The sequence below is a fragment of the Dinoponera quadriceps genome, unplaced genomic scaffold (assembly GCF_001313825.1).
Source record: "Dinoponera quadriceps isolate SergipeBrazil2010 unplaced genomic scaffold, ASM131382v1 scaffold3289, whole genome shotgun sequence".
Taxonomy (NCBI): Eukaryota; Metazoa; Arthropoda; class Insecta; order Hymenoptera; family Formicidae; genus Dinoponera; species Dinoponera quadriceps.
In genome coordinates this window covers 2,138,365-2,164,204 of record NW_014558238.1, presented here as the reverse complement: position 1 = coordinate 2,164,204, position 25,840 = coordinate 2,138,365, and the positions used below count along the sequence as shown (strand labels likewise).

Genomic DNA, 25,840 nt, shown 5'->3' with positions numbered 1-25,840 from the left:
GTAGGTCAATTCGTTTAGAAAGAGCTCGTGATATGCTATATATAAATTTAGAGTCAACACCAAGAAAAGAAAGCGCAAAAGGGTGGCGTTATAACGCGACCACGCGAAGAAACTTGCGAAGTAAAATTTCACATGTCGATTTTTTTGCAACGATTTCTTTCTGCCGGAAGACCGTTGAAGGGAGCCAATCGATAGTCAGATAAGAATCTCATCGTCGTTAGTTCGCTTGATATTCTATTAAAAATATTATACCGCGAGGAGAATACTTTTGTGCGCGGACAGTATTTAAAAGTGCGATATATACTAGAGAGATACATCATGTTGAGAGAATATCACACGATAGTGCGCAGTAGTAGTGGCTCGAAATTAATTGTCGTTACCACTAGAGACCACCACGGGAAAATAAATGATAGGTGCGACTCTCACAGCAGCGTAGTAATTATTTTATACTCAACGATACAATCTATCGCGAGAAAGTAATTTCGCGTGTTGTTAACAGAATAAGCAAGAGAAATTCATCGAAAGATACCGACCTGGCACATATGATCGACGCAATCATCCAAGTTTGTGGAACAATTGAGACCGGTGAAGCCGATCGGGCATTCGCAGCTGTAGTGGGTCTTGTGGTCGACGCATCGACCCCCGTTCTCGCAGGGGTCGTGCCCCTTTGTACAAAAGGGTATCTTTTCCTCGCAGTATTCTCCCATGAATCCTGGGGCGCAGTCGCATCGATAGGCCTGGACGAGGTCGACGCAGGTTGCGTTGTTGGCGCACCTGTTGTTGGCACAATCGTCGACGTTGCTCTCGCATCGAAGTCCCTTGTAGCCGGGGGCGCAGTCGCAACTGTCACACACCGACTGAACGTCAATCGAGACATTGAGCCCGACATGCGATCGCGGTGGATCCGCCAAATGTATTTCACCGCGGGCGATGAACTTCCCCGACTTATACAAACTCGAGACGAAAATAGAAATAGGCGTTTACTTTTGATCGGTAAGAATGCGAAAAAAATCTCGATATTGCGATGAGAAATTGTTTACATCGAAATAGTCCTTTGATAATCGGTTCTGTTACGAGCGCGGGTTATTGACAGCGCGCAGTTTGCAGTCGTCGCAGAGAGGGTCCCGTTTATTACGCGTGCTGGAATTTGATCGCCACTTTGAGCGGCGCGCGCGCGTCGAAAGTCGTCGAAACAGCAATAAGCGAGCCGCGTCAAATTTAAGCTTCGAGGTTTCGTCCTCCCTCCATCTACTCGAACCTCCAGAGAAAACTGTATTCTTTGACGATCAAACGACCGACTACTACCAGCCTCTCTCTACCGACGATTGTTGTACTTTCGCGATCCGACAATCTGCCGACAGTTTCTCAACGGGCAATTTACGTTCGTAAGTAATTGCGACGAGAACAAGGAGACGTCCAGTTCGTTCCGAACAATCCGCGAGAGAGATCGGTCGGTAGGTAGGTACCTGAATCTCCCTTCTTCCAGTACTTTACAAGTTCCGGAGTTCCTGCAAGGATTTCCATAGCACGCGTCAATTTTATGCTGACACCGGTCCCCATGATATCCTGGCGCGCACTTGCAACGGAATTGCCGTTCCGGAAGCGCCTCGCAAAATCCTCCGTTTTGGCATGGCGAGGTGTAACACAGGTCGCACTTGGCCAAGACTTCGGCTGGCTGTTGCTTGGCTGCGCGGAAGAAAGGTCTACGATTAATGAGCAATTTTAGTACCCTACCGTGATGCTGAGCCAAAAAACCACGAACTAAACAGACTGCGTCGCGCTGTACTACGAAATCAAAAACACCGTCACGTGCAACAATCATAGTGTGGATTGCGGATCAGTAATGGCCAAGCGTCGTGTTTTTTTTTTTTTTTACGAAATACATCGATAGCAAGTCGTATGATGGAGTCTTTTCACGAGTCTACTAATGGAAAATCGTTCTCGTTTTATTCGCGAGATGTTCTCCGAGTAACGATCGATACAGAGAGAGGGGACAGCAGACTCTCTCTTGGCCATTCTGCTCGTCGCAATCGAGATGTAAGCTTGTGAGATATTTACTTTTGCATTGGAAGGCACTAGCCGGCGTCGTCAGAAGTAATTTGTCTCTCATCACAGGAGGTTCCATGCACCTGGCTATGCCAGGCTCCACGTAATCTTTCTTCACCCATTCTGCCAACCACCGCATGCTGCAGTCACAGTAAAGCGGGTTGGACCCCAGGGCGCTGCAAACATCGATAAAAGTAGCTGCTATCGAAAAAATGTGCTTCATACGAATGGAACGATACTTGCAGATGCGTTATAGACTTGAGGTCCTCGAACGCTCCCTCTGGAATCACCGATATGTCGTTGCCGTGCAGTGAACTGAAAAGATTATCGTGCGCACTTTTACGTTAAGCAATTCCTGGCAGCGCTACACGTAGGGGGGATATATAAGCAAAGGGGAAACAAACGTAGATCCTCCTTTGGAAGCCGATAGTATGTATAAGAATCGCGGGAAGAATTTCACGCGACATAAAAAATGTCAGTCGGCGATTAAAATCACAACGATTTAGCATAAGGATGTCGCTGCGAGCGATATTCGCGTGAATCCAACCGTGCTGAGCACGTCGAATAAATTTCTTCGCGACGACAAAAAACGTCGACGAAAGAAGAGGGTGCAATGAAAGCCGAGTTAATCGAGTATTTGCGCACGCTCACATTATCCGCAGGTTCTTCAATCCCGCGAGGGCATTTCGCTGCACGCACTGCAGCTTGTTGTAACTGATGATTCTGCAACACAGATATACACATTACAATATAAATCATCTTTCTCTCTCACGCGAGAGTCCCTTGGCGCGGAATAAATATTCGTCGACTTACAGGTGCGACAGCTTCGTGAGATTCCTGAAGGTATCGTTGGACAGCATTCCGATCTGGTTGTTGCTCAGGTCCCTGAAAACGAAGGACGTTAAAGATGGCGAAAGAGCAAGATATACGGTGTTTTATTTACAGTCTGGTGAGAATCCTCAGGTGGTTCAGCCTCTCCGGCTGGATCGTCTTGATGTCGTTCACATCCAAATACAGCTCGGTGGTTTCCGGTGGAATCCCGCGTGGAATCTCTGTAAGCTGAGACCTCGAACATCTCACCACCGAACCCGCGCAATTACATCGAGGCGGACAGTAATCGTCGCCTAGGCAACCCACACTGTCGTCTGTGATGATGGGCATAAAATAGTTAAGAGTGGTTAAGAGAATTTGCAATTCAGATATATATATATTATCGCGCGAGGTGAATAAAGATGTGCACTGACTTAACGTGTGAAATTTCTCTTCGCGGATAATATGTAAATCGTGGATACAAGCGCGCGCTGCAAATTTAATTGATATGTATATCGATCGTCCGTTCACATGCAAAATTCACTGAGGAGGATATTTGCGTTCTTTCTTTCCGACGAACGGATAATACGTACTGTTGCACTTGAACTCGTGATGCGGAATGTCCTTGATGACGGCGTCTTTCAATCGCGGCGGATCGTGACAACGTCCAGTGACGCCAGCCATATCTCGTTTTCTGAGCCATCCCGCGAACCATGCGAGATAACAGTTGCACGACAGCGGGTTACCTTGCATGTTGCTGCCGAGAAAATCAGGAGATTGAATGACGTGATTATATCAAGTTTTTGAGAGAATTTGCGCAATCTTTCTCTCAAAATATGATTCTACATGTGATAAGAAAGGGCGATTGCGCAAAAATTCTGTAAACACGCGATTATCTGCGAACATTTGCAAAATTACTCACATGGTACGTATGTGCGCCATCCCGTCAAACGATCCCGGCATAACGCACGTAATAGCGTTACCGTGGAGATTCCTACGCAATCACATACGCGGGGTCATCGTTTCGATATCGCGTTTTTTTTTCTCTTATCAACAAAGACCGTTCGGGATACTTACAGCGTTTTAAGGCTCGATAAACCGGAGAACATCTTGTTGTGCACTTCTCGCAGCCTATTCTCGGACAAAAGCCTGCGAAAAGAAAGCTCGTCACATTGCGACAAAATGCGAAGAGATTGCGAGCGAGAAAGAGAGACGTCGTTTTCAAGATAGTACCATAGTGTAACGCTTTTATATCCCTTCGATTCTCCGAATAGGCATGAATTTGTAGCGACGACCCAAATCTCTCGGAAGAGCCGTTGTCACACATTGTATTGACCATACTTGAATTTAATTCTTGATAAGAAAATGTGTTGTTTCGTCTTAACACTTTGCGGACCGCGCATTTATCGAAGCGCCGTTACGCTGCCGCCGGCGAGATTCACGCAGGTTCTACTGCTCGCCTTCAAAAGTCACGCCAGCGTGACAGCGGCCGATAACCGTTGGCGAGCAAAAGTCACGTCAGCGTGACAGCGGCCCGCAAAGTGTTAACATTCCCTGGCACGGTTAAACAACAATTCTTGAATAGAATATCAACTGCTGCTGTGATTGAGCAAAGTGACGTTTCTAGCAATATGTGAGCAATTGGACGAGACATCCCAGACACCGAGAGAGAATCTTCTCAATGGAAAACCGACGCTATTGTTTTAATAATTGTCCGCCGGAGGACAATACACGGCGTTCGAAAATTTTCCCGAGAGATGCTCTAAACTTGGAAATATCGACTAGGAGAGACCGCGCAAAGAAAACGGCGTTACACAACGGTATTTTCAGAACGGCTCCCATTGTGCCGGCGAAGTTTTCCGACGTGGCGACAAACTCTGGAACGAAGAGGAAGAAGAAGCCGGGAGGAAGGTAGTGTACGAAAACGGCATAATTCCGTCTCACGTTGAGACTTACAGGTCGGTGAGATTGTGAGCCCCTTGAAAAGCGGACGCCTCGATGCGAGATATTTTATTTTTCCTCAAGTCCAGATGCTGCAGCTCGGGCAGCTTCTCGAACAAGCCGTCCGCCTTGATCTTGTCCAGTTCATTGTTGCTCAACAATCTGGCGCATCAAAGATAATGTGTTGATCATGTGTCGTCGGAGCGCGGCATATATCGTGAAGTTTGTTAGCGGATGGCAAAAAGGACAAGAGAAGCGAAATTGGTACTTTTCGTTCGTTTACACTCCATCACTTGTTTTCGACTGCCGAGCAATTTATTCGCTACCGCGTTATAACAATGCGCCGCGCCCAATAAATTTTACGAATTGCACGTGGAAATAACTCTCGCGCAGAAATTGGTGCGTTGCAGAATTTTCGTGCGATATACCGCGAGCAATAGTGTAACTTGCAGTTGATTGTTTTGCTTCGCTCGTAATTAATATTACGTTCTCTCTCTCTCTCTCTCTCTCTCTCTCTGACGTTCGGCTAAAATTATCAACTCGAAATCTTTGCGCGCAAAATTGAGCGTAAAGATTCTATTCCCCATTTTTCGTTTTCATGTACTGTCTAGTTTTGAAGCATTTTGCGCGATTACATGACGTGCGGTTGAGATGATAATCATTTACACATCGAGTTGCGTTGCGCGTATTTTAAAAGCCCATACAGACCGATCGAGAAATTAATTATTCTCCAAGGCCCCGGATAAATCGGATCGGACGCATAATTTACCGCGAATAATAGTTCAATCTTCATTGTCCTTTTTTCACCGCATTCCATGATTTAATCGGATGATTATTTGGTTCGACGGTCGAATTAATATTCAAGCGACAAGAAATTCTCGGCAGACGAAACCTTCATCCTAACCGATCGATCCCAATAGTGGGGATAACTTTTTTTCTTGTAAGAAAAAACAAAATGACAACAAGGTACGACTATTATTATGAGATAAATTGAAATAATCGCACAATATTATTGTGCAAGCTACCATTGCTTTGATTTTCAAGTTCCTTCTCTGATAATTTTGTAATTACGAGATACCGTTAAAAGCGTAATGTATGCTGAGAGCGAACACTCATCGTCGTTCTCGACCGACTGTCGTATCGAAAGCTCGAAACGTTCGGCGGGAATATTTTCCTTATTTTAGACCGCAACTACCTCTTCATCGGCGCGATGTCACACAGTATTTCGGGAGGTGCTAAAAATGTTCGCGCTGCAAGTGCGTTCAGCGTGACAAACATAACCGCGCAAAATATATTGCTGCTACATCCTGTATGACATAAATTGAGTTTTGGTTTTCTTATTTTGCATGCCTACGTTCGTCGCTCACGATGTATCAAATAAAATATCGCTGGGGATAACGATTCATCTTTTAGCATCGGAATTTTTTTCTCCTCTACTCGGATGTCATCCCGAAGAAAACAATCGTTTATCGCCGACGGTTTGGGCATTCGATTCCAGCGGTGTCGACACACACACACACACACACACACATAAGAGATTTCTCGCGACGAGTGAGATACTCACAAAGTTGACGTGTAGAGCGGCAAGTCTTTTGGTATCGAAGTTAATCTCTTGCCGGAGCAGTCGACTGTCGCACCGTTGCACGTGCACGGCGCGGGACAAGCGCCAGGCAGAATGCACTCACCGGCCCTTTTCGTCAACAGTTCCTCGTCACCTGCAGACAGAGTTTCGGAATAGAGTCAAACTCGAACAATCGCGCCTGAACAACACTTCCGCACCTCTCGACGATACGAGATGTCGCGCAGCACAAGAAAGAAATGTTCTCTCGGCACGTGGAGAAAGACGTCGGTTAGTTACACGATGATGATTCGATAAATTTTGATCGTGAAAAGCGTAATTAATGACGGGACGAACCGAAATGCCGTATGTACTATCGCACACATCGAGTGAGTTTAACATTGTGGGCTGAATATGTATGAGTGCGGCCACGGCAGAAATGATTTATCATCGTATTATACACCACATTACAAATTGCCGGGTGTGATGTACGCATACGTAATTATATCGACGATACACACATTGCAGCGTGTGTATAACCGGCCACCCAGTTACTAGATGAGAGACAATTACAAGTCGTGTACTACGAGAGAAGGAGGATTATCTATTCTTTCTTTCGATCAGTTCGCGACTTGTCGCTGAGATGAGAATCAATCGAGAGTTATTATTCGCCGTTGTTGTGTCCCCGGCGAACGGTTCCTTCTAAGGGGGAGCATTCGTTTCCTTCAGCGGAAGGAAGCACTCTCCCTTAATTCTCGCGAAATCCTTCGCAGCAGCGGGAGCGTTGTATACATTTTTGCCGGAGGCAGGCGAAAGTTGTCCGCAAGTTTTACGCGTAAGTTCTTTCTCGTTTGCCAAACTATACGGTAATGTGCGTTTATACCGGCACATATATGTTTATTTTTCCGATACACTTTGAATCGTGCAATATGTCTACTGATTTTTCCCCCAATTGTATATTATTATCGCCAAGGATAAGGCGATAACGAATGAATTTTACCCACCAAGCCACCGCGATTACACTGAATTTATGTCAGTCAGATTTTGAAGGGCAGAACACCTTCCCTCTGCGATATTATGCGACTATACGTACGCAAAGATGTAGACACTGTTTTTGTGTCGTACGGACACACTCATATATGTAGCGACGCATACAGAGCGGCGTATACGTTTTTCGGGATTGTATGGTGCGGTACAAGGAAAGTGCATCCGGGTGAAGCCGCATAAAGGAAGGTTAGAAACTTCCGGGTATTATTCTCAAACGGATACGGCGTTAGCAAAAAATCTCGTCGCGAAAGGTGCGCCGGAAAGAATGTCTCGATGAATTTCTCGCAAATTACAGAGTCGTTGAAAGATGAGGGAAATAAAGTGAAAATATGGGAAACAAAAAAGAAAGGGAGTATATCTCTGTCAAAGACGTGTGGCTTCGCCAAGTTTACCGTCGTTGCAGCAACAAGACGCCTGCAAACGCATATAATAACATCAGCCAACGTTAACATACCTGCCGGGATCTATTTTACGATTAGCGAGATATATCCATCCATCCGGCAAAGCATTTATCAAGGGGTCCTCTCTTGGTTGCACGAGAACCTATATAGATTGTCTGGTCATCTGTTCCCGACGTGTCGACAAGAACGAATCGAGAGAAAGGAGAGAGAGAGAGAGAGAGAGAGAGAGAGGAGACGTACGTATCTGAATATGGGATGCACAAGAAGGAGGATATATGGAAGCGCCGACGTGATTGATAATAAAGTGACACGATCGATCGAGTGATTCTTACGCAAGGAATAACACATTTCGGATTAATTCAATTTTTCATATTTACAATTATCCGTAAATTTGATTGCTCTCTAAGAGATAAGTCAGACCGACAGCTCGGTACGCTAGATGTTTCGCGCGTATGTATCAAGAGAAAAGAAAAGGTGTCGCTCGAGAAAATGATCGATTCCATCGCGCGCATAAACTACCGACCTGTACTATCCTGCCGAAGTGTTAAGAAGAGATATACCGGAAAAGTCGAATCGTGCTTACCCTTACATTTGAACTTGTCGTCCCGCATCGAATCGATCTTTCGCTTCTGCGCTCTCTTTGGCATTTCGCATTTAGCGCCGGATGTCTCTATAGGGTGCGCGTGAAGATACGCGCTCAACCAGCGCAGATTGCAGTCACAGATGAACGGATTTCTCGCCAAGTGTCTAGAGAGGAAAAAAAGGTTGGTCGACATATTGTGCGGGGAATGTATCTTTGAGAAGTAACGAAAGGTACGAACAGCGTTTTAATGCTTCGCAGGTTGGCAAAAGTCCCATTAGCTAACGAACGTATGTTGTTGTCGTAGAGGGACAACAAGGTGAGGCTGGTCAAGTCTTTGAACAGGTCTGTTCGTATGCACGATATCTCATTGGCATTCAGCAATCTGGAAGAAAAGTTTTCACAGATTACGCGAGAACGAAGAGACTTTGTTCGTACGATCTCAAGAGTACTCTTGCAAACTCACTACAATTTCCCGGAGCTACTTACAACAACTGCAAATTCGTCAGTCCTTGGAAAAGCCCAGCCGGTAACTCTGTGATTTTGTTGCCGTATAGGACTCTGCAAAGAAATATATCCCCGCTCATACGAACGTCACGAAGAAAATGTCTTATCGGAGAGATACGTACATGGATTCGAGAGACTTCAGTCCATGGAAAGCGTCCGCCGCCACTTTTTTAATCTGGTTATTGCTCAAGTCACTGCGGGCGAAAGCATAAAAGTATGAAAAACGTTTCGTGCGGTGAAACGTCTATACGTGTTAGGTCAGTCACTCACATTCTTCGCAATTTTCTGTACGGCGAGAAGGCCTTGGGTGGAATTTCCGTGATGCCGTTCTGTTCCAAACGCCTGCGGCCAATCGGGGAGAAAACAAGTTACAAGAGTAAGTTGGCGAATATGCACACATTCTCTAGCGGCCGCTCAACAAAACATCGACGTTTTCTTTTCATTCTTTTTCCCCCTGGCAGAGGACAGTAAATCGTTCCTTTCTTTCTTCTGCGCGTCGAGTATACTGTTATTTCGGACCTCACGGTTTTATGATAAAATGATGATACGAACACAAACTCACGGAGGAGAGAGTGGGTTAATCAGCCTCCCCCATCATGTATTACAGATGTCATCCTCTTGAGTATCCTTTAGCCGACATGCTGGATGGAAGAAATCGTTTCAATGAAATATTTGGACCACTCATTGCTTCGAAAAATAATCCCCAATGACACGGGATTGTTATTTTCAGTCAGCCTTCTGAAGATTACTCAGGAGGATGACCTCTGTAATATTATTATCATCGCCTCCCTTAAACAGCATTTTCAGCGATTTTATTATTAAGAACAATTGGAAATATTATCGGTGAAGAACGCCGCGACAAGAGAAAACAGCGAGAGCCAACGTTTGAAAGAGGACCGTTTATTTAAGTCGGTCAACACGTCGCTCGAACGAGAAATAAATTTCAGACGAAAAACAGGTAAGTACGCACAATCCGCAGTTTCACTTACAGCTCAGTGGTGTCCTCGGGAAGGTGGGTTGGCACTTTCGTCAAGGAGTTCTCCCTGCAATCAACGATCCCATCGGCGCATTTACAAGGATGCGGGCACTGGGGCTCAGCGCTGCATTCCGATCCCGTTCGCTCGACCAGGCCCGAACACTTGAACTCGTGCTCCTGCAAACAATGGGTTTCGGGTTAACAAAGAGCGCGAGTATCGATAAATCGATAGCCTAACGATTGCCGTGATGTTTCGTAAAAAAATTTCCCTTCGCGAAACATTCTCGCGCAACACTGGAGAGAGAGAGTTTCACTCTTTATTAAATGTTATTGACAAGCAAATATTTGAGATAATTTGGTCAAAGTAATTTTTACATGCGATTGTCAATATCGATATTACGAGCAATTTGAAGTTCGTGGATTTTACAAAGTGAAATTTCAATCGGCGGCAACGTCGGACTCACCTGCAAATCCACGAGATTACGATCCTTGAGATGAACCGGAGATGCGCACCGCGTGTGTTGCCCCAGGCGAGGATAAGTTCTCAAATGACGCGATAACCATGCTAAATGGCAATCGCAAGCGAGTGCGTTATCCGTAAGCTTCAAAGTTCGCAAATGCGACAAGCCGCTCAGCGTCTCTTTGCCGAGAGTCACGAGTCTGTTGTTGTTGAGCATTCTGAAATGAATATTCAGCGCGCGTGTATTCCTTTTTTCTCTCTCTCTCTCGCAAACTTGTATTACGACACGAGTGACATGAAATTTAGACTACACCTAGTCTACGCAATCAAATTTTTATGGGGGGGGGGGAATTACTTACAATATTTCTAAATCTTTGAGTTCTCGTATCGAAGCTTCGTCTATACAGGTCAATACGTTGTTGTCGAGCAATCTACCGAGGAAAAGAAACAATTTGTGTTTAGTGATTCGATTGACTAGATAAATCGGATATTTCGCGCTTTAATACACGAAGAAAAGTATCATTCTATCGCTAAGAAAAACGATTAAAAAATTCCTTCTTTTAAATAGATGTTTAGTTATTTTCAACAAAGAATATTTGTCTGACACAATAGATGTGTACTTATCATACATTCAGTGTGATGTGGCAAATTTTGTTTGAAATTTTATCGTGAACGGTAAATCTTTTGCCAGAGAGAACCATCCTGGCGCTGCAATGCCATACATAAAATATCTCGCGCATGAGTTACAACGTGACTACTGGACTAAATAGTTGAGAGAGAGAGAGAGAGAGAGAGAGAGAGAGATCGTTACGGGACAATCTGTAACGGATGCATCCGATAAGATACTTACAAATGTCTGAGAGCGGACACTCCTCTGAGAGTCTTCGGTCCTATAGTGGCGATCTGATTGTGACTGAGGTCTCTGCGATAGAAAAACACGATAGTTTCTCGAGAAATGTCGATTACATCCAAACAATCATATCTTATTTTAATTTTATCATCTTAGAACGTAGTTTCACGGCTGCTTTAATCGATGAAAACATAAGATGTGTACAAGTATTGGGTCGAAGAGTTCATCATCTGCCTTCTTCGACAAAGCGAGACTATCTTGTATGCGAAACCTTTTATCGAATAATCGCGAATTCCGTTCGACCTAGTTTCCGCGCAAAAAATGAAGGAAATTAGCAAAATCCATCGGCGTCACGTTCGTCAGCGTCGCGTTAACCCGCGTCTCTCGGCCTTTCACGGATGACCACGTTCTCCTCATCATCGGTGGGTAGCTCGTTCCACTTTATCGCGACCGCGTAGTCGCGAGTTCGTCCTACATTTTCGATCAATTATTCAAGAGCGTCGAATGCCGCCGCGCGATTATCTTCCGCCAAGTCGTGCGACCGGCCACACGTGCATCAGACCCGGTCACGTGAGAGGTTATAGACTCGCGGTCCTCGGTCGAGATTGCGCGTAACCAGTGACCGTTTCTCACGCAACAGTCATCTTACAGGTGCCTCCAACTCAGCAAGTTTCGAAGTAGTTTGCGCGCAAGGAGCTAAAAGAAGAGGCTTCCTTCGATCCTAGCGGAGTATCTCCCATATGTTTGTGATCGCGAGTCCGTTATCGTTAAATTGTCGCCATTATATAATGAAAATGACAGCTTATCCCGAATAACACCGGAGAGAAGAAAATAAAGTGGCGACTGAACTAAACAGAGTGCGGGTATCGAAAAGGACGAAAAAAATAATCGCAAAGACTGTTAGGTCGCTCATCGAATGAGCAGCAATTTTTCGGCCAAACGATTGAAATTGCGAAAAGTGAAAATCGCGCGGAACCTCTTTCCGAAGTCTGAGAGGACTAATGACGAGGCTCGTGATGATAGGTAGAATGGCTGGCTGACCATCCCATTGGCTCGCAATCTATAATTATGTTTACGGGAGGGAACGCGCGGGAGAGAACGTGGCGGAGGATGAAGACAAGAATAAGAAAAACGAAGCAAAACGGAGAACGCGAGATCGGGAGGAAGAGAGCGAGGCTGGGAGATTGAACTCCCAGTCCGCTCGAGCCAATCCAGAAAGTAATTACCAAATTTCGACGGACGCGAACAAAGGGAACTCGCGTCATTCGAGTTGGTCGGCGCGAAATATTATTGTCCCTGCAGAGTTTGATCGCGCCATCGAATAAGCGTTTGTCACACGCTGCGCGCAATAAAAGTTCATCTCTCTAGAGCACTCTGCGAAACTACGAGGCAAAATTAAAAATGGTTTTCTAACTATCGATTATTGATCAAAAGTGTATATCCGCCTACATACGTCATTGCACGGGTAAAAATGTTGTTGCTTAAAATCACATTTCAAGATGAGTGGACATTCTGTCCTACGATAACGTATAATATCGAGAAGAAGATCGAGAGAGGAAAAAAAGAAAACTCTTTTGCGGAAACTTTGGATATTAAATTCCACACAATAGCGAAAAGCAATCTCGAAATTTCCGAATGCCCACTCTGATTCGACGATGTCTCTTTCGCTTGTTATTCCGAATAAATTACTCGCGTTATAATGGCATAAATCAGACTCTCTGAATAGAGAGAAGCACGAATCGAGTAATGAAATTTGGCTGCATTTGCCGCCAACCGAAGCTTATTTTGCGCGCTGCAAAAGCAATCGATCGTATGTGTTGAGACGCTGGTCGGAGCATAAAACGCACGACGCTCGATATTTTAGAGATCGACAGACATTTCGAATCTCTCTCATCGTCGGCATATAAGTCGGCGAATACTCGTAGAATGGAGGACGATAATGAGTCGCGACACAATAAGACAGCGACTGGAAAAACGAGAGTTGGCTTTATATGCCCTCGAATCACGGTAAGACGGGAGAGAACTCCCAGCTCGCTCGAGCCAATCCTGAAAGCAATTACCGAATTTCGACGCGGCTGCGAAACTAACAAAAGGACTCGGTGGTCCTCGAGCAACCCGTCCAATTTCGAATGTTGGCCGGAGCTGTTAACCGCGATAAGAACGGGACGGATCGCTTCTGTGTGTAACAGAAGCTTCTTTTGCGGTGGCATAATCGAAAGATTATGAAACTTAAGCGGCGAGGATTGCAATATCTCTACTGGCGAACGTAACGGCTTTGTAATGCGTGGCAGAGTAACAATTGCACGATAATTATTGTTGTGCGCGATCTCTGCCGACGGCTTCTCCCTACTCTTTTGTTTCGAAAATTCAAATTTCGAATCGTTATTATCGCCTCAGGCGGACGAATGTTGCTGTAAAATACAATTTGTTTCACGGCAGGCTACGAAAGTCCCCTTATAATTGTATCATTTAGATAGGTTTCGCGGAATATCGGAGTTAATCATATGTTGCGTTCAGCCGAGAGACGAATTTTCAAGTTGGCCGTGTATACAGGGATGTCGCTCAATCATTTGGGAAATTGTTCCAGTTTATCGACACATGTGACGCGTGCGACTGAAAGGAATTATTCCGACGCGGAGAGGAACGAAAGATGTTGGAAGGCGATTAAACGATACGACTAAAGTTAAAGTCGGCGAAATATCTTGGTGCGAAGCGAGCAGAGGCGGCAGCGAGCGGAATTAGCAACCTTCCGATTTTAACGGCGTTTTATGCGCGCCGGATGAAGGATTATCGGAACGCTCGTGAGAATGGCGCCGTAAGGTCGCAACATAATACGTCCGTTTGTAAGGTGGCAGCCTTATCGTCGGAAACTGTAGGTTATGCCCGAACGGAGCCGAGAAGTCCGTCTTGCCCACTTTGCAGGATGATAGATGGACGATCTCCTCCTCCGCTTTTTCGCCGTTCCTCTTTTTCTTGTTGGTACTCCCCTGTCATCCACGACGAGAGAAAGAGGCTCGTGCACTTTTCGACCGCGCGGCTGCCGGGACGGAAACGGTGTGCCGCTCGATCGCGATAAAGGCACGATAAAGACGATATCGCTGTTACTCGTCGGCTATTTTTTTCTCTGCGAACGGGTCGTTCGATTGAAGATCGGGAAGAATGTTACCGGACGAGGAGGAAAAGCAAGCCGGATGGACGGACCAGCGTAATCACGGGATCGGTATTTCTTGTGAGGTGACTCTCTTCTCGTTAGCGAAGGACCGTGTCGCTGCGGTAAAAGAGGTCGGTTTATTCTCGACGGAGATAGCTTATGGATGAGAGTAAATTGTGTTCTTTCATCTCCTCTTCCTGTCGAAAAAAAGGAAATACCAAAAAGATGAATTAAAATTATGATTTTAGACGGCAGCCAGTCGTCTCTTTGCACCTGTCTAAAGATTCTTCTCGGACTGCTCTCTCTCTCTCTTTAATAAGACAGTTGCCGCCCCTACTCGTCGCGTGCGAGTATCGAGCGATCGTCTTTAAGAGGCTAAACCCCGGGGTGAAAGTTCGATCCGCGACGGGTTTCGCGAGAGAGCTTGCGTTGCGGCACATAGATACGTACGATAGGTATGTAGGCCGTCGTCTGAAAAGTTTATGCGATAACCGTCGTGTGCTTAACACGTGGATCTAGAGGCGGCAATATACCGTGCGTGCGTCAACCAACCCTGCATTCTCACGTGTAATTGTTCTCCCGAGATGTCATTTGTGCGAAATCCGCGGATGTTGCCGCGATATCGCAAACTTCCATATGAAGTATCTCGCGCCATTTACATACCGTGTATCCCGACATAAATCCCGACGGCATAATACGTTCGCGGCTCTTAACGAATTCTCTCTCTCTTTACGCGCTCGCGTCGATACCTAACGCGTGTTAGCGAGACGCGTGTTGGCTAACGTTAGTGCTCACGAATGTCGGAAGATATCCACCTGTAATTATATGTTTACACGAACAAAATTTCGATAAATCTATACAGAAGCGAACATCTAATCCGGCGATAACAAGCCCATACTTACAGGCGTTTCAGATTCATCATATTGCTGAAGAGTAGATCGGGTAGATGGCGTATCTGATTGTTATTTAGACGTAGCTTCTCCACTGCCACCAAATCTTGAAACGCCCCCCTCTCGATGGTGTGAATTTGATTGTTGGATAGCAACCTGCGTGTAGACAAGACTCAACGAGAGCCAAAACGGTTATCGTGACGTCAATGAAATACGAACGATTATCGAGCACGGATATCGAGAAAGAGAGCGACACGATTGATTATCATTGACGCGCAACGCAATCGAACGCGTGGAACAACCGTTGATCATAACAGACTGGCTCGAAAAATTCTTGAATTGAGTAAATTCGCAGTTGCCGAACCTACGAGAATAAAATATCAGAAGAATGTACTCACAAAACGTGGAGCGTCGCCATATCTTCGAAATCCGTCTTGAATATCACCGATATATTATTTCCTTGAAGATCTCTGCAACAAAAGAAGCCAAAGTGAGCGATCGTGGTGAGAGGTGGTACACGCGCTTTTGTTTCTAACGCACAGTGCGGTAGAATCTTTTCGCCGTAAGATTTCTTCATATACAATTCTATCGATTCAGCGAATCACCCTTAGCGCAAAGTGGAACAATCGTGCTACGAGAGAGGGAAAATGACGCGTGGTATCGCCAATAAAGAAAGGGTTATACCTCTCCGTTACCAGAAAGCGTGAATTTACTCTTCACGTCGAGAAAGAGAAGACCGTGAAGTGGCCGTCAAACACAGCCGAGCGTCTGCTTCCCTCCGGGAAGTTATTAAGGCCTTATTAAATTGGTTCCTTTTCCCGGGGAAACTTTTTACCTGACAAAAAGAGAGAGAGAGAAATAGAGTCGGCCTACGAACGCTCCTCCCTCCCTCCCTCCTTCCCTCTCTCTCTCTCTCTCTCTCTCAAACGCGCGAATTTCTCCTTTCTGGTCTGACGACCGGCGTAAATTATTCCCTCGTTTTCGTCCACTGACGTATAATTCCCCGTCGACGACAAAGTGACGGAGGTACCTCGCGAGTGAGATTCGATTCACTGATACTCGAGATGCGAAACGTGATTCTTATTCTACTTCATCTTTTTTAGCTAGTAAATCTTGTTTTCCTATCGAATACACACACACACAAAATATTGCAAGGTTGTATTATTCCACATATATCCCCCGAAGTTCTTCCCAAGGTTCTCCCTATGTATATCTCTGCGCTTTCGGTATAATATATCTTATTTCTTTTAATTTCTCTCAAGTAGGGTAAAATAGAGATGTTTTGAGAAGAGGCAGAAAAAAAATCATCTTGAATCAGACACGGGTTACTTAATACCCCGAGAGAGAGAGAGAGAGAGAGAGAGAGAGAGAGATAATGAGTACTTGCCGCTAATTTTATTAAACGCCCTCTCCTTAATGCAGGTATAATATCTAATTACGAATCATTATACTCCAAGGAAGCTGAAAATACTTCCCGCGGGAGAAGCATGGCCGATCGCATTACGGAATCGAGGCCCATCGAACGCATAATCCACTTTATCGTCAATTCGATTAATTCTCGACGGGATAAAACGGCCACCCAGCGTCTAACGAGAGAGCTTTACGAGCTAACTAATGAACGACGTCGCTTCTCCCGTGTTATCGTTGTAGAATGAACGCAATGAACATCGTTATGACATACAAACAATGTCGCCGACAGAAGGATGAACGATGCTTCAACACACATCTTGAAATATATAAAAGAAAAAGATTTTACACAACATTCGTTTGTACTAGATACGACTACCGATATAGTATAATGATGGAACAATAGTTGTAATCCAGATTCTTGGATCAATTTGGCAGCAGGTTTGTGTCTCGAGTAAAAGCTCGCTACAGTCGGAGATTATCTTTCGTGATATAACAATAAGCAGAGCAGTTTTGCAGACATTTTGAGCGAACGCGACGTAACGGTGCTCGTTTGCTCGTCATTATCGCGATCATTCAAAGTCGTCGAGATATCGGGGTTCATGAACCAACCGTCAACTCGCGGAATAAGACGGAAACTTGGCGTGCACCGTTTACACGACGGATTTGCGCTTCCAGGAACTCTAATGTGACCCTTTCGCGGGGACCCCGTCGTCTTATGTACGGTGTTACGCTCAATTAAAATAGCGCGGCATCTTCTCGGAAAGTAATAACGGCTACCGTTCGGGTCTTGTATGGGGAAGCTTTGCTCAACGAACTGAATAGAGAAGTGCCTGAGCACCGCCCGCGGCGACAATTCGTCGGACCAGAAAAAATTTGTTTGTTGTTCTCTAAATATCTGCGTTGATCGAGGTTTCTTTCGAGGTTTCGTCGTTTGCCACTCAAGGACGGGGCTAATTCGCGCAATTTTCACATCGATAAAACGAGTCCTTCTATAAGGCGATATTATTAATAATAATTTCTCGGTGCAGTAGCTCTCGTGCCGGACAGCTCTGAAAGATAGATGCTTAGACACGCCTGTTGATATAGAAGAGGATGCGTGTCGTTCTCTTTCGCGCAAAACAGATTGCCCAAATAAAGGCAATCCAGATATATCATGCTCGCGGAAGGTGACATATATGAATGAATGGGATCAAATTCCACAAAATGAATCATCGACGATCGTCACGTTTTTGACGATTGTCGTCGCAAGATGATCTCTGCGTTCCAATAGCGTTCTGAGAGATGCATTTTCATCCCGCACTTTTGCCAGGCGACTCACGTAATAGCTAACGCAATTACATCATTCGCGGGTTCTCGCGAAGGCGAGAATAAGGGGTGAGCGCGCTACGGCAGCGGAGGGAGCTGCTCGGTAAATTTGATGGGACGGCGGCGAGAATCCAAAGGGATCGGAGGGACAGTCAGGGTGACAACGTCCAAGAATAAGGTGTTGGTCTATATTTGACTCTCGTGGCGGAATGAGAGAGGATAGGCAGATGTAATCAAAGTTTGCAGACAACCGTTCGCGAGGCCTCCCCCGTGAGGTATATGGAGGGATCGGCCGGATATCCGGTCGTATCTTAGGCGCGAAGCCGCGCGTCGATACGCCTGTTTAACGTCGTAGAAATGTCTCCGGCGCGGATAAAGCGAAAAAAGAGAGAGACAAGATTTTCCCGCTCCGTCTTCCAGCGGGAATTCGGCAAATCGAATGATTTACGGCCAGTGATTATATTCGCGTCCGGCATCATCTGCTCGTACGTACAGAGCCCGCAGGAAATCCGTGTAATCCACCGTCATTTACCATATGCGAATTGTTTGCTGTGCAAACTAATTCATCGATCAAGACGATCGATGGAGACGTTGCACTTATAGATGCTCGCTTCTGTGACCGACGGTGGAAATTTCGCCGCCGACAAGCGGACTAAGCGAGCGAGGCGTCGGTCTTCCGCGCACAGAAATGTAAATGGAATCCTTTGATTGAGTTTACCGGTGAGAGACTCTGTAAGTTCGGCAAAAGAAAAGGCGTCGCTCGCTCGCGAATTTCGAATAATCGTGACGACTCTTAAAAACGACGAACATTCATCGTCGCGCTTTTCATAAGCTGACTAGTGGTACCATCGTTTCGCTGGATGACAGAACCGCACACGTATCGCGAGACAATAATAGCGAGTGTTGAGGACAAGAACAGTTGATTCACGGTGGTATAATAGTTTGGCGCGGAAGGCAGACGGCGTTTACATCACCGTCGTTTTGCGCTCCGTCCAAGAACAATGCAATTAACATAGTGTGTTTAAACTTAAGCTTTGGTCGCATTACCGTGGAAACTTATTGTAGTGCGGGAGGTTGAAGCGCAATAAACACATACCGACTTCTGAAACATTCAGACGGGATTCTACGCTGTAATGTAGTGTCGAGGAGAGTCCGCGTTTGAATTTATCGGGCTGGCGTGCCTCCAGATGAAATTTCTTTTTTGTTCCGTTGCGGCCGGTCATTCCTCACCGGCTGCCGCGTGTCAACCCAGTAAAATCAAATATTAACGGTCGCCAGGATGTAGAATCGCGCTCGTATGCTCGAGTATTTACGGTGTGATACGGTGACGCATCAACCGTGATATATCAACCATTTTATACATATGTGAAAATAAAGCGCCGCGGGGATGAAGAAACGATCAATAAAAACACGTGGTGGCATTTGTCATAACGAGAGACTTTCGCATGAATTTCTTTCTAATTATGTACGTAATAACAAAGACGAGAGAAATAACATCGAGTTGTTCTTCTCTCTGAGATAGTGCGTCGACTGATCAACGATATGTTTATTAAGTCTTGGTAGATCGCTGGAATTGTCGGGAAACAAAGCGATTTCATCGTTCGACATCTGGATGGATATCGAATGTTCACAGACTGGTATAATTGGCGATTAAATTTAATTTTCAATCAACCGTTAATTGAGCAATCCTTCCCTGGTCAACGGGCATGCTGTGGCATCGATTTACAAACGGCTATTGTCTTCAAACAAAGGAATCATTCGTCGCTGTAGAGTAGTTCCATTCAAAGCGAATGTCATGTTTCTTAGACACAGTCCAGATAACAATCGCTCTGCTTGTGGCGCGACAACGCGGTCACCGATAATTTGCTGTATGCTATATGCATTTTAACATTTCCCTACCAGCTGCGTGTGACGGCCCTCCGTGTAGCAAAATCGATGTTAAATACATCCCCGTATACACGGCGGAGAAGCGCCAAACTATTGTTCCGCGGCTGTCGATTCGTTTGCCAGCGCAAGTAGTTCGACAAATGCGGAGTCGCGTGCAAAGGAGCCCCCCCCCCCCCTTTACGAAAAGTGACCTGAAAGAAGAAAAACTCCTCAGAGTTCGCACTAAGCGCAGTAATTGATCAATCTATTTCTCGTTCGAGCGAGTAAATTACTTCTCAATTTGTTTCGCGTCCCGAGCAGAATCTAACGGTAAAAACGGTTTCGTACAGAAACAAATATACAAAATTACAATTTGTTATACCTTGTGCAAAGTCCTTTACACATATGATGACAAAAAGTTCGTACGTGTGGCCGCGCTCTATTATTAATTATTCCAAGTGGCGACGTAACCGAGAGCGGTTTCGCCCGGAGGATGTATTACACCTTTAAGAATCTCCGACGGTGTGGTTCGTTAGTAAACTAGTCAAGCAAAAATAAATATTCGCAGCGGCTCGGACGAAGCCTTTTTCGAGAGAGAAGTTCGCCAGCTGTGCGAGAACATGTATGTGTGTTCAGTAATATCAAAATATTCCTTTTCGTCCATCCCATTAACAAACATAAAGTACATTCCTTATTAATACACGAGAGCGAGCAGTAATTTGTATCGTTTTATCCAGCGGAAACATCTCCCAAGATTTTCCGACAGCCGCAACTGGTTCAGAAGAAACGCCGGTACGTGTAACGACCGACTTGCCATAATGCGGGGGAAACGACGTATAGCCGCTTACATTTCAGATAGTTCTTGTCGTCCGCGCGACTTTTCCAGGCGTGTTCTTCTTCCGTGTGACCCCATATCGCGAGAGCACAAAGTGGGCGCGATGACCCAGGTGAGTTTTATCGTATCCCGCGCTGTAAAACAGGATGGAACGCGCCGAGTGCTCGACGTGCAAGATGAAATCTGTGTTTCCGCGCCAACGAGAGCAAGGACACCGTTTACATTACACTGGCAAACAGAGGAAGCAAGCGTCGAGGAAGTACGTTAATCAGCGCCAAGCGAGAACGCTACTCTTTCTCTCTCCCGTATTTAATTCCTATCGACACGTTCATTATGTGACGGCGAATGAAACGAATCAACTTTTCGCACTACAGAAAGATGGACGCGTTATGAGCAAAAGAAAGTCTTACTGCGTCGTTTTTACTGATATTCTTCAGCACGCCTTGCGACGATGATGCGAAATCGCGCGGGAATCGCGTGGAAAATTTGTCGGTTGCATAACCGCGATGGAAGGAAAAGCGGCTAAATGAATCGAGAGAAGCTCGCGAAAGAAGCAGCAAAAAATAATTAAGAAGTTCGAGGATCAAAGTCCGTTAAACGACGGTAGTACCACTGCGCAGTCAATGGGGCAGCATTGTAATCAAGATAATTAAACAATGTTGTCCGTCCTTGGCGGACTCGCTGAAATGTTAAAATCATTCGTTCCGGGACTTCCCCGTTACACGCGTAGCGTAGCGTTCGGTAAACAAAGAGTCGTTCCTTCCCGATGCTATATAATTGTATCGCGTTCTCTCCGGGGATTCGCCGCGCGCGACCGTTTCTGCCAGCCGTTACAGTCAGCTTGTAACGTTCCTTCAGTCCGGTCGTTCTTTCGTTTGTTGCATTACATTTCTGCATAAAGATGAAAGGTCCGAGAAAGTCGACTTATCGTGCTGGAAAGAGTGACGTCTTTAAGAAAACGTCCAAAAATTGGACAATTTTCGGAGCTGCACGCAACATTTCCGATGCACTCATATTACACTCTCGAAAAAAATCTCTGACACCCATTATGCCGAAATAATGAAAGTTTCGAATTTCACCTTCCCCGTTTGATAAAATACTACTACATCGGCATTTGCGCGCGGGAGAGGACTTTATCTATGTGTTTCTCCGTGTGTTTCAAGCTGGGTAGTTTCCCTGATGCAATGGCATAACATATATTTCCAGATAGAACCACACTGTGTAATACAGTTTTTACGTTGCAGCTTCATAGACCGAGAAGAGAGAAATGCTATGGAAGTGGGAAGTAAATGTCGACGATCTTCTCCAGGGACGCGCGAGACGTCCACCATCTCTTATGAAATATACAGTTCGATCTAACGTAGTATTCTTCAAAGATATTTCGCAGTATTGCAATATTAACGATTAGTTTTTCTCGCGATTAAAGTTTCTTAAATACGACTTTATCGAGATAAATAGCCAATCTCTAATTGACGTGTTATTTAACGCACATGACGCGAGTAAAACTCTTGAGACTGTGAGAAACATTTTACTCGATAGAATAATAAACCGGGGCCGTTGAAATTCGCTCTCTGTGTGCACAATAATTTTCACCACAAACTAGATAATATATAACTGGAAACATAAATTCTCCTCATTTATGGTTACGAAATATCATAACGCATCCGTCAGCGAGTCGCTCACGTAGAACACCGTTAATTGCGATTTATGTGACTGCGTCAGGTGAATCGTGACTCGTTAAAAGCATGTACTTTCCTACCTATTAATAAATCACGAAAATAATTAAGAAAATCTACCTCGCCAACACCGGTAGATAATACAGATTTTTCAACGTGCGCACGTTTTTTTACGAAAATAGGATTTGAACAAGTTGCTAATTGATGCATTTAAAGGCAAATACACGTCTCATATTTCAAATTTGTCTATTTTCCGAATACACATGTATAATTCCCCTTCACCCAGATTTATCTTCATGCTGTTTCTTTTTTTCATCGTTACAAAGAATGATCATGATTGGTGTTATTATATGGGATCAAATCAGGACAACGCAGCGAGAGAGCAGGCCGTACACTTCGTCGAAACTTTTGTCAAAGCAATACAATGGTAATTGAAGCAAATATAATAACAAAAATTTGGTTATTGGTTCGGAAAATCCAAACTTGACAATGAAAGAACGTTGCTCTATTCGAATGGTTTTATTATACGTACAATGTTATTGCTGGAAAATAGAAATATCTGTAAAATGTATTGGTTCGTTGTCGTCATTGAATATTTCGCCTTATTTTCAAGCGCGCAATATTGTATGTAACATTTTGACACGCACGAGAATCCCCGTTGAACGACATTGTTTCCTTCAGTGAAGAGATTTCATCGACCCTACAAAAATCTCTTTTCAATTCTTGTTGCAAAGAGCCGCCGTGTAATTATCTATCGAATTACGTCGTAGAAGAGCAGGACTGCAGGTTTTTGTTGCGTAACGTCCATCCAGCAATGAAGAAAAATCTCTTCGAGGTGAAAATGCACGTCAGGATCATGCGCGCTTCTGTTTGCGTCATTTTTTCTGTGTGGGAAGAACGCCTGGGGGTCGTTTTACGTCATTTTTTCATCTATATTTCATATTTACACCGTTTATCCGATATTATATATGTGCGTAGAAGTACAATATAATAAATGTTGGGATAAAGTATAGCTACGTATAGCTGGTTACAATTATAAATTTCCAGACGTTTTTCGCGGACCGCCTTTATATTCGTGAGGTTAAAACACGGACGATGCATGTCGCTCGTCAGCGCGATGAAGTTACACACGCGCACGTAACGCCCTAACGCCGCGAGTGAAACTTTAAAGGGGGCGTGCAAGAGAAAGAGAGCGCACTTTCATCCTCGGAAATCAAGCGTCTAAATCTAAACGGCGCCACGACACGACGTCTCTCTCTTTCTCAACGACTAATTACCGTTAACGCTTAATTAGCGCCAACGTTGCGCGGCGATTTCAAGGTCGTTTCATCGCAGCCTATCTCGCTTGCGTTTGAATGCAGGTATCAGATTGAGAAGCGGAGAATCGAATTGCACGTTTAAAAGATCGAACGCGCCTGGTGTCAGGCGCTGAAATTATTAGCGGGACTTTTTCGCGGCTTAATACGACGAATGTGCATGTCATCATATCCGCGAAATGTTTCGACTTTTTATTTCGGGGAGAGAAAGGACGCCGGGGAGGACAACCGGCGAGGATTATTTCGCCAGTCGATTTCGCGATGAACCAAAAATTGAGCTCGCGAATAATTGAAACGCACCGTCGAGGGCTTATGTATTTTTATGTTGTTAACGGCGCCCGGGCAAAATTCCGCGCGCGAAGAACCGTGGAGGGAAAACGTGCAGGATCAGTCAATAAATATGGACGTATCGGATTTTTGTACATTTTTGCGTGGGGGATATCCGCCGCCTCTGAAAATAAAAGAAGTGACAATGCCAGATTTTTGCCGGAAGTTGCAATGGATTTTGCGTTTCAATTTAAAGCCGAAATTTTAACTGAAATCTCCGCATATTGTTCGCAATAACGATACGATTGCAACTCTCTCGATATGTAAGGCAAATCGAACGCAAAGTTGATGTCAACTTGCTATTGATATCCTGTATTTTGAGAGGAACCCAGGTAGTTGGTTCTTCCTTCTCCACGCGCGAGATCATTACAATTCCTTCGCTTGATCGTGCATTTGAAGGCAAAATTTACGCGCCAAAGTATAATTAAACGCGGTAATTTAGAGGATGCAGTAATTGGAGGAAAATTATCCGCCACCACATGATTGAGCGTAAGTTTGCGTTTTTCTCCGTGTGTTATCAAGATGTTTTTCCAACATGTGAGAACATCCTTCGCAGTATGTGAATCCAGGGAAGTGACTTTCCAAGTAGTCTCTCGATTTCCCTCGCGTAATTTTATACGATAGTTTAATTTTCCGTCAAAACGATCCTTCGTATGTTAGTTTTATGTAAAATAAACCGAAGTGAGGCCTCGTTAAACTTTGACGTTAACATTACTCGAGTTTATGTATGAAACTATACGAAAAGCGTCCCACCCTGTTGAAAAATTGTGAAAAACACAAACAGATTAATATCCTGTCGATCGCGCGACAATGGCTTCTTGAAAAAACAAAAAACACACGCACGCTAATTGCAATTTATTGCAACATTTAATCTGTTGTCGTTGCGGCTGATGCAACGTTTATGCACGTAAACGCGATCAATTTAGACGGATAACATCGTCGAGTGTACTTGCATGTCACAGTCGTCGGCAAATGGATTGTAAAAGAACCATAAAAGCGATGCGGGCCTACATGACACGATCAAAGAAATAAAGTTCTGTCCTGTATTTACGTCGGCGCGAAGTATGCTTATCTCAATTAACGTCGGCATTAATATTTTATCGCACACTTCTGTAATATTTTAACGTTTTCGCAGTGAACTTTTCATTTCGCGGATTTTGGAAAGCTATACTCTTATTTCTACATTTTGAATTTCTGATCAATCTCCTCTCACGACTTAAGCCCGGTTGTTACAAAGAGATCTCCCGAGTCAAAATTCCAATGTAATAATTGCATTGTAAAATATTAACCTGCGTTTATATGGAATATCGATGTTGACTTACGGAAACTCGAAAGCACGAACACGCATGGGCGGCACTATTAATAGCTATATTTATCATTCGTACTGCATGTGTAATATAAATCCCCGGCGATCCGTGCAATATCGCGACTCACACTGTTACGTTAAAATTGTAATACCGTGTTTTCATAACACGCGTGATGCATACCGCGTGCATTTATCTAATACGTTCGGCGCATTATCGTAAATACCATCGCGACCGAATATCTATCGCTGATGGACGTTTTGCAATTTTCGATGATATTTATTTTACCGTTTGTTTGTGTGTCTTTTATTTTATGTGTTGTACGCAACATGAACAGTTTCCACCAACGTTTTATCCTGCTCAAGATTTCTACATTCCGTACCGTGATCGAATGGACATATTTTCGAATGATATTTCATTGTTACGACCCTCTAATGCTATTCTGTTATTGCGAGCGATTATTGTTCAAACGACGTGCAACTTCTCTTTGTCGATAAGGCAAAAATGATTTTCTCGTTTTTACATCTACTTGAAAAGGAGTACACGATCCGTCTGAGAAAGCTACGGCGCAAAATGATATCGCA

The 25,840-nt window shown here is 44.6% G+C and overlaps 1 protein-coding gene across 2 annotated transcripts in view; it reads right to left on the bottom strand.

Moving 5' to 3' along the window:
* Positions 1 to 25,840, bottom strand: part of LOC106749806 (protein slit) — a 218,444-nt gene that overhangs the window by 3,521 nt on the left and 189,083 nt on the right. For both annotated transcript variants that reach the window (XM_014629656.1, XM_014629657.1), the window contains exons 2-24: positions 15,616 to 15,687; positions 15,230 to 15,373; positions 11,177 to 11,248; positions 10,686 to 10,757; positions 10,331 to 10,544; positions 9,880 to 10,043; positions 9,161 to 9,232; positions 9,013 to 9,084; positions 8,873 to 8,944; positions 8,625 to 8,768; positions 8,387 to 8,550; positions 6,362 to 6,512; positions 4,813 to 4,959; positions 3,934 to 4,005; positions 3,779 to 3,850; positions 3,450 to 3,613; positions 2,990 to 3,191; positions 2,860 to 2,931; positions 2,698 to 2,769; positions 2,290 to 2,361; positions 2,059 to 2,222; positions 1,467 to 1,686; positions 534 to 843 (exon numbers count right to left, since the gene is read on the bottom strand). In XM_014629656.1, coding sequence (XP_014485142.1) covers positions 534 to 843; positions 1,467 to 1,686; positions 2,059 to 2,222; positions 2,290 to 2,361; positions 2,698 to 2,769; positions 2,860 to 2,931; positions 2,990 to 3,191; positions 3,450 to 3,613; positions 3,779 to 3,850; positions 3,934 to 4,005; positions 4,813 to 4,959; positions 6,362 to 6,512; positions 8,387 to 8,550; positions 8,625 to 8,768; positions 8,873 to 8,944; positions 9,013 to 9,084; positions 9,161 to 9,232; positions 9,880 to 10,043; positions 10,331 to 10,544; positions 10,686 to 10,757; positions 11,177 to 11,248; positions 15,230 to 15,373; positions 15,616 to 15,687 — 2,980 coding nt within the window. The remainder of the gene's footprint in view (positions 1 to 533; positions 844 to 1,466; positions 1,687 to 2,058; positions 2,223 to 2,289; positions 2,362 to 2,697; positions 2,770 to 2,859; positions 2,932 to 2,989; positions 3,192 to 3,449; positions 3,614 to 3,778; positions 3,851 to 3,933; positions 4,006 to 4,812; positions 4,960 to 6,361; positions 6,513 to 8,386; positions 8,551 to 8,624; positions 8,769 to 8,872; positions 8,945 to 9,012; positions 9,085 to 9,160; positions 9,233 to 9,879; positions 10,044 to 10,330; positions 10,545 to 10,685; positions 10,758 to 11,176; positions 11,249 to 15,229; positions 15,374 to 15,615; positions 15,688 to 25,840) is intronic.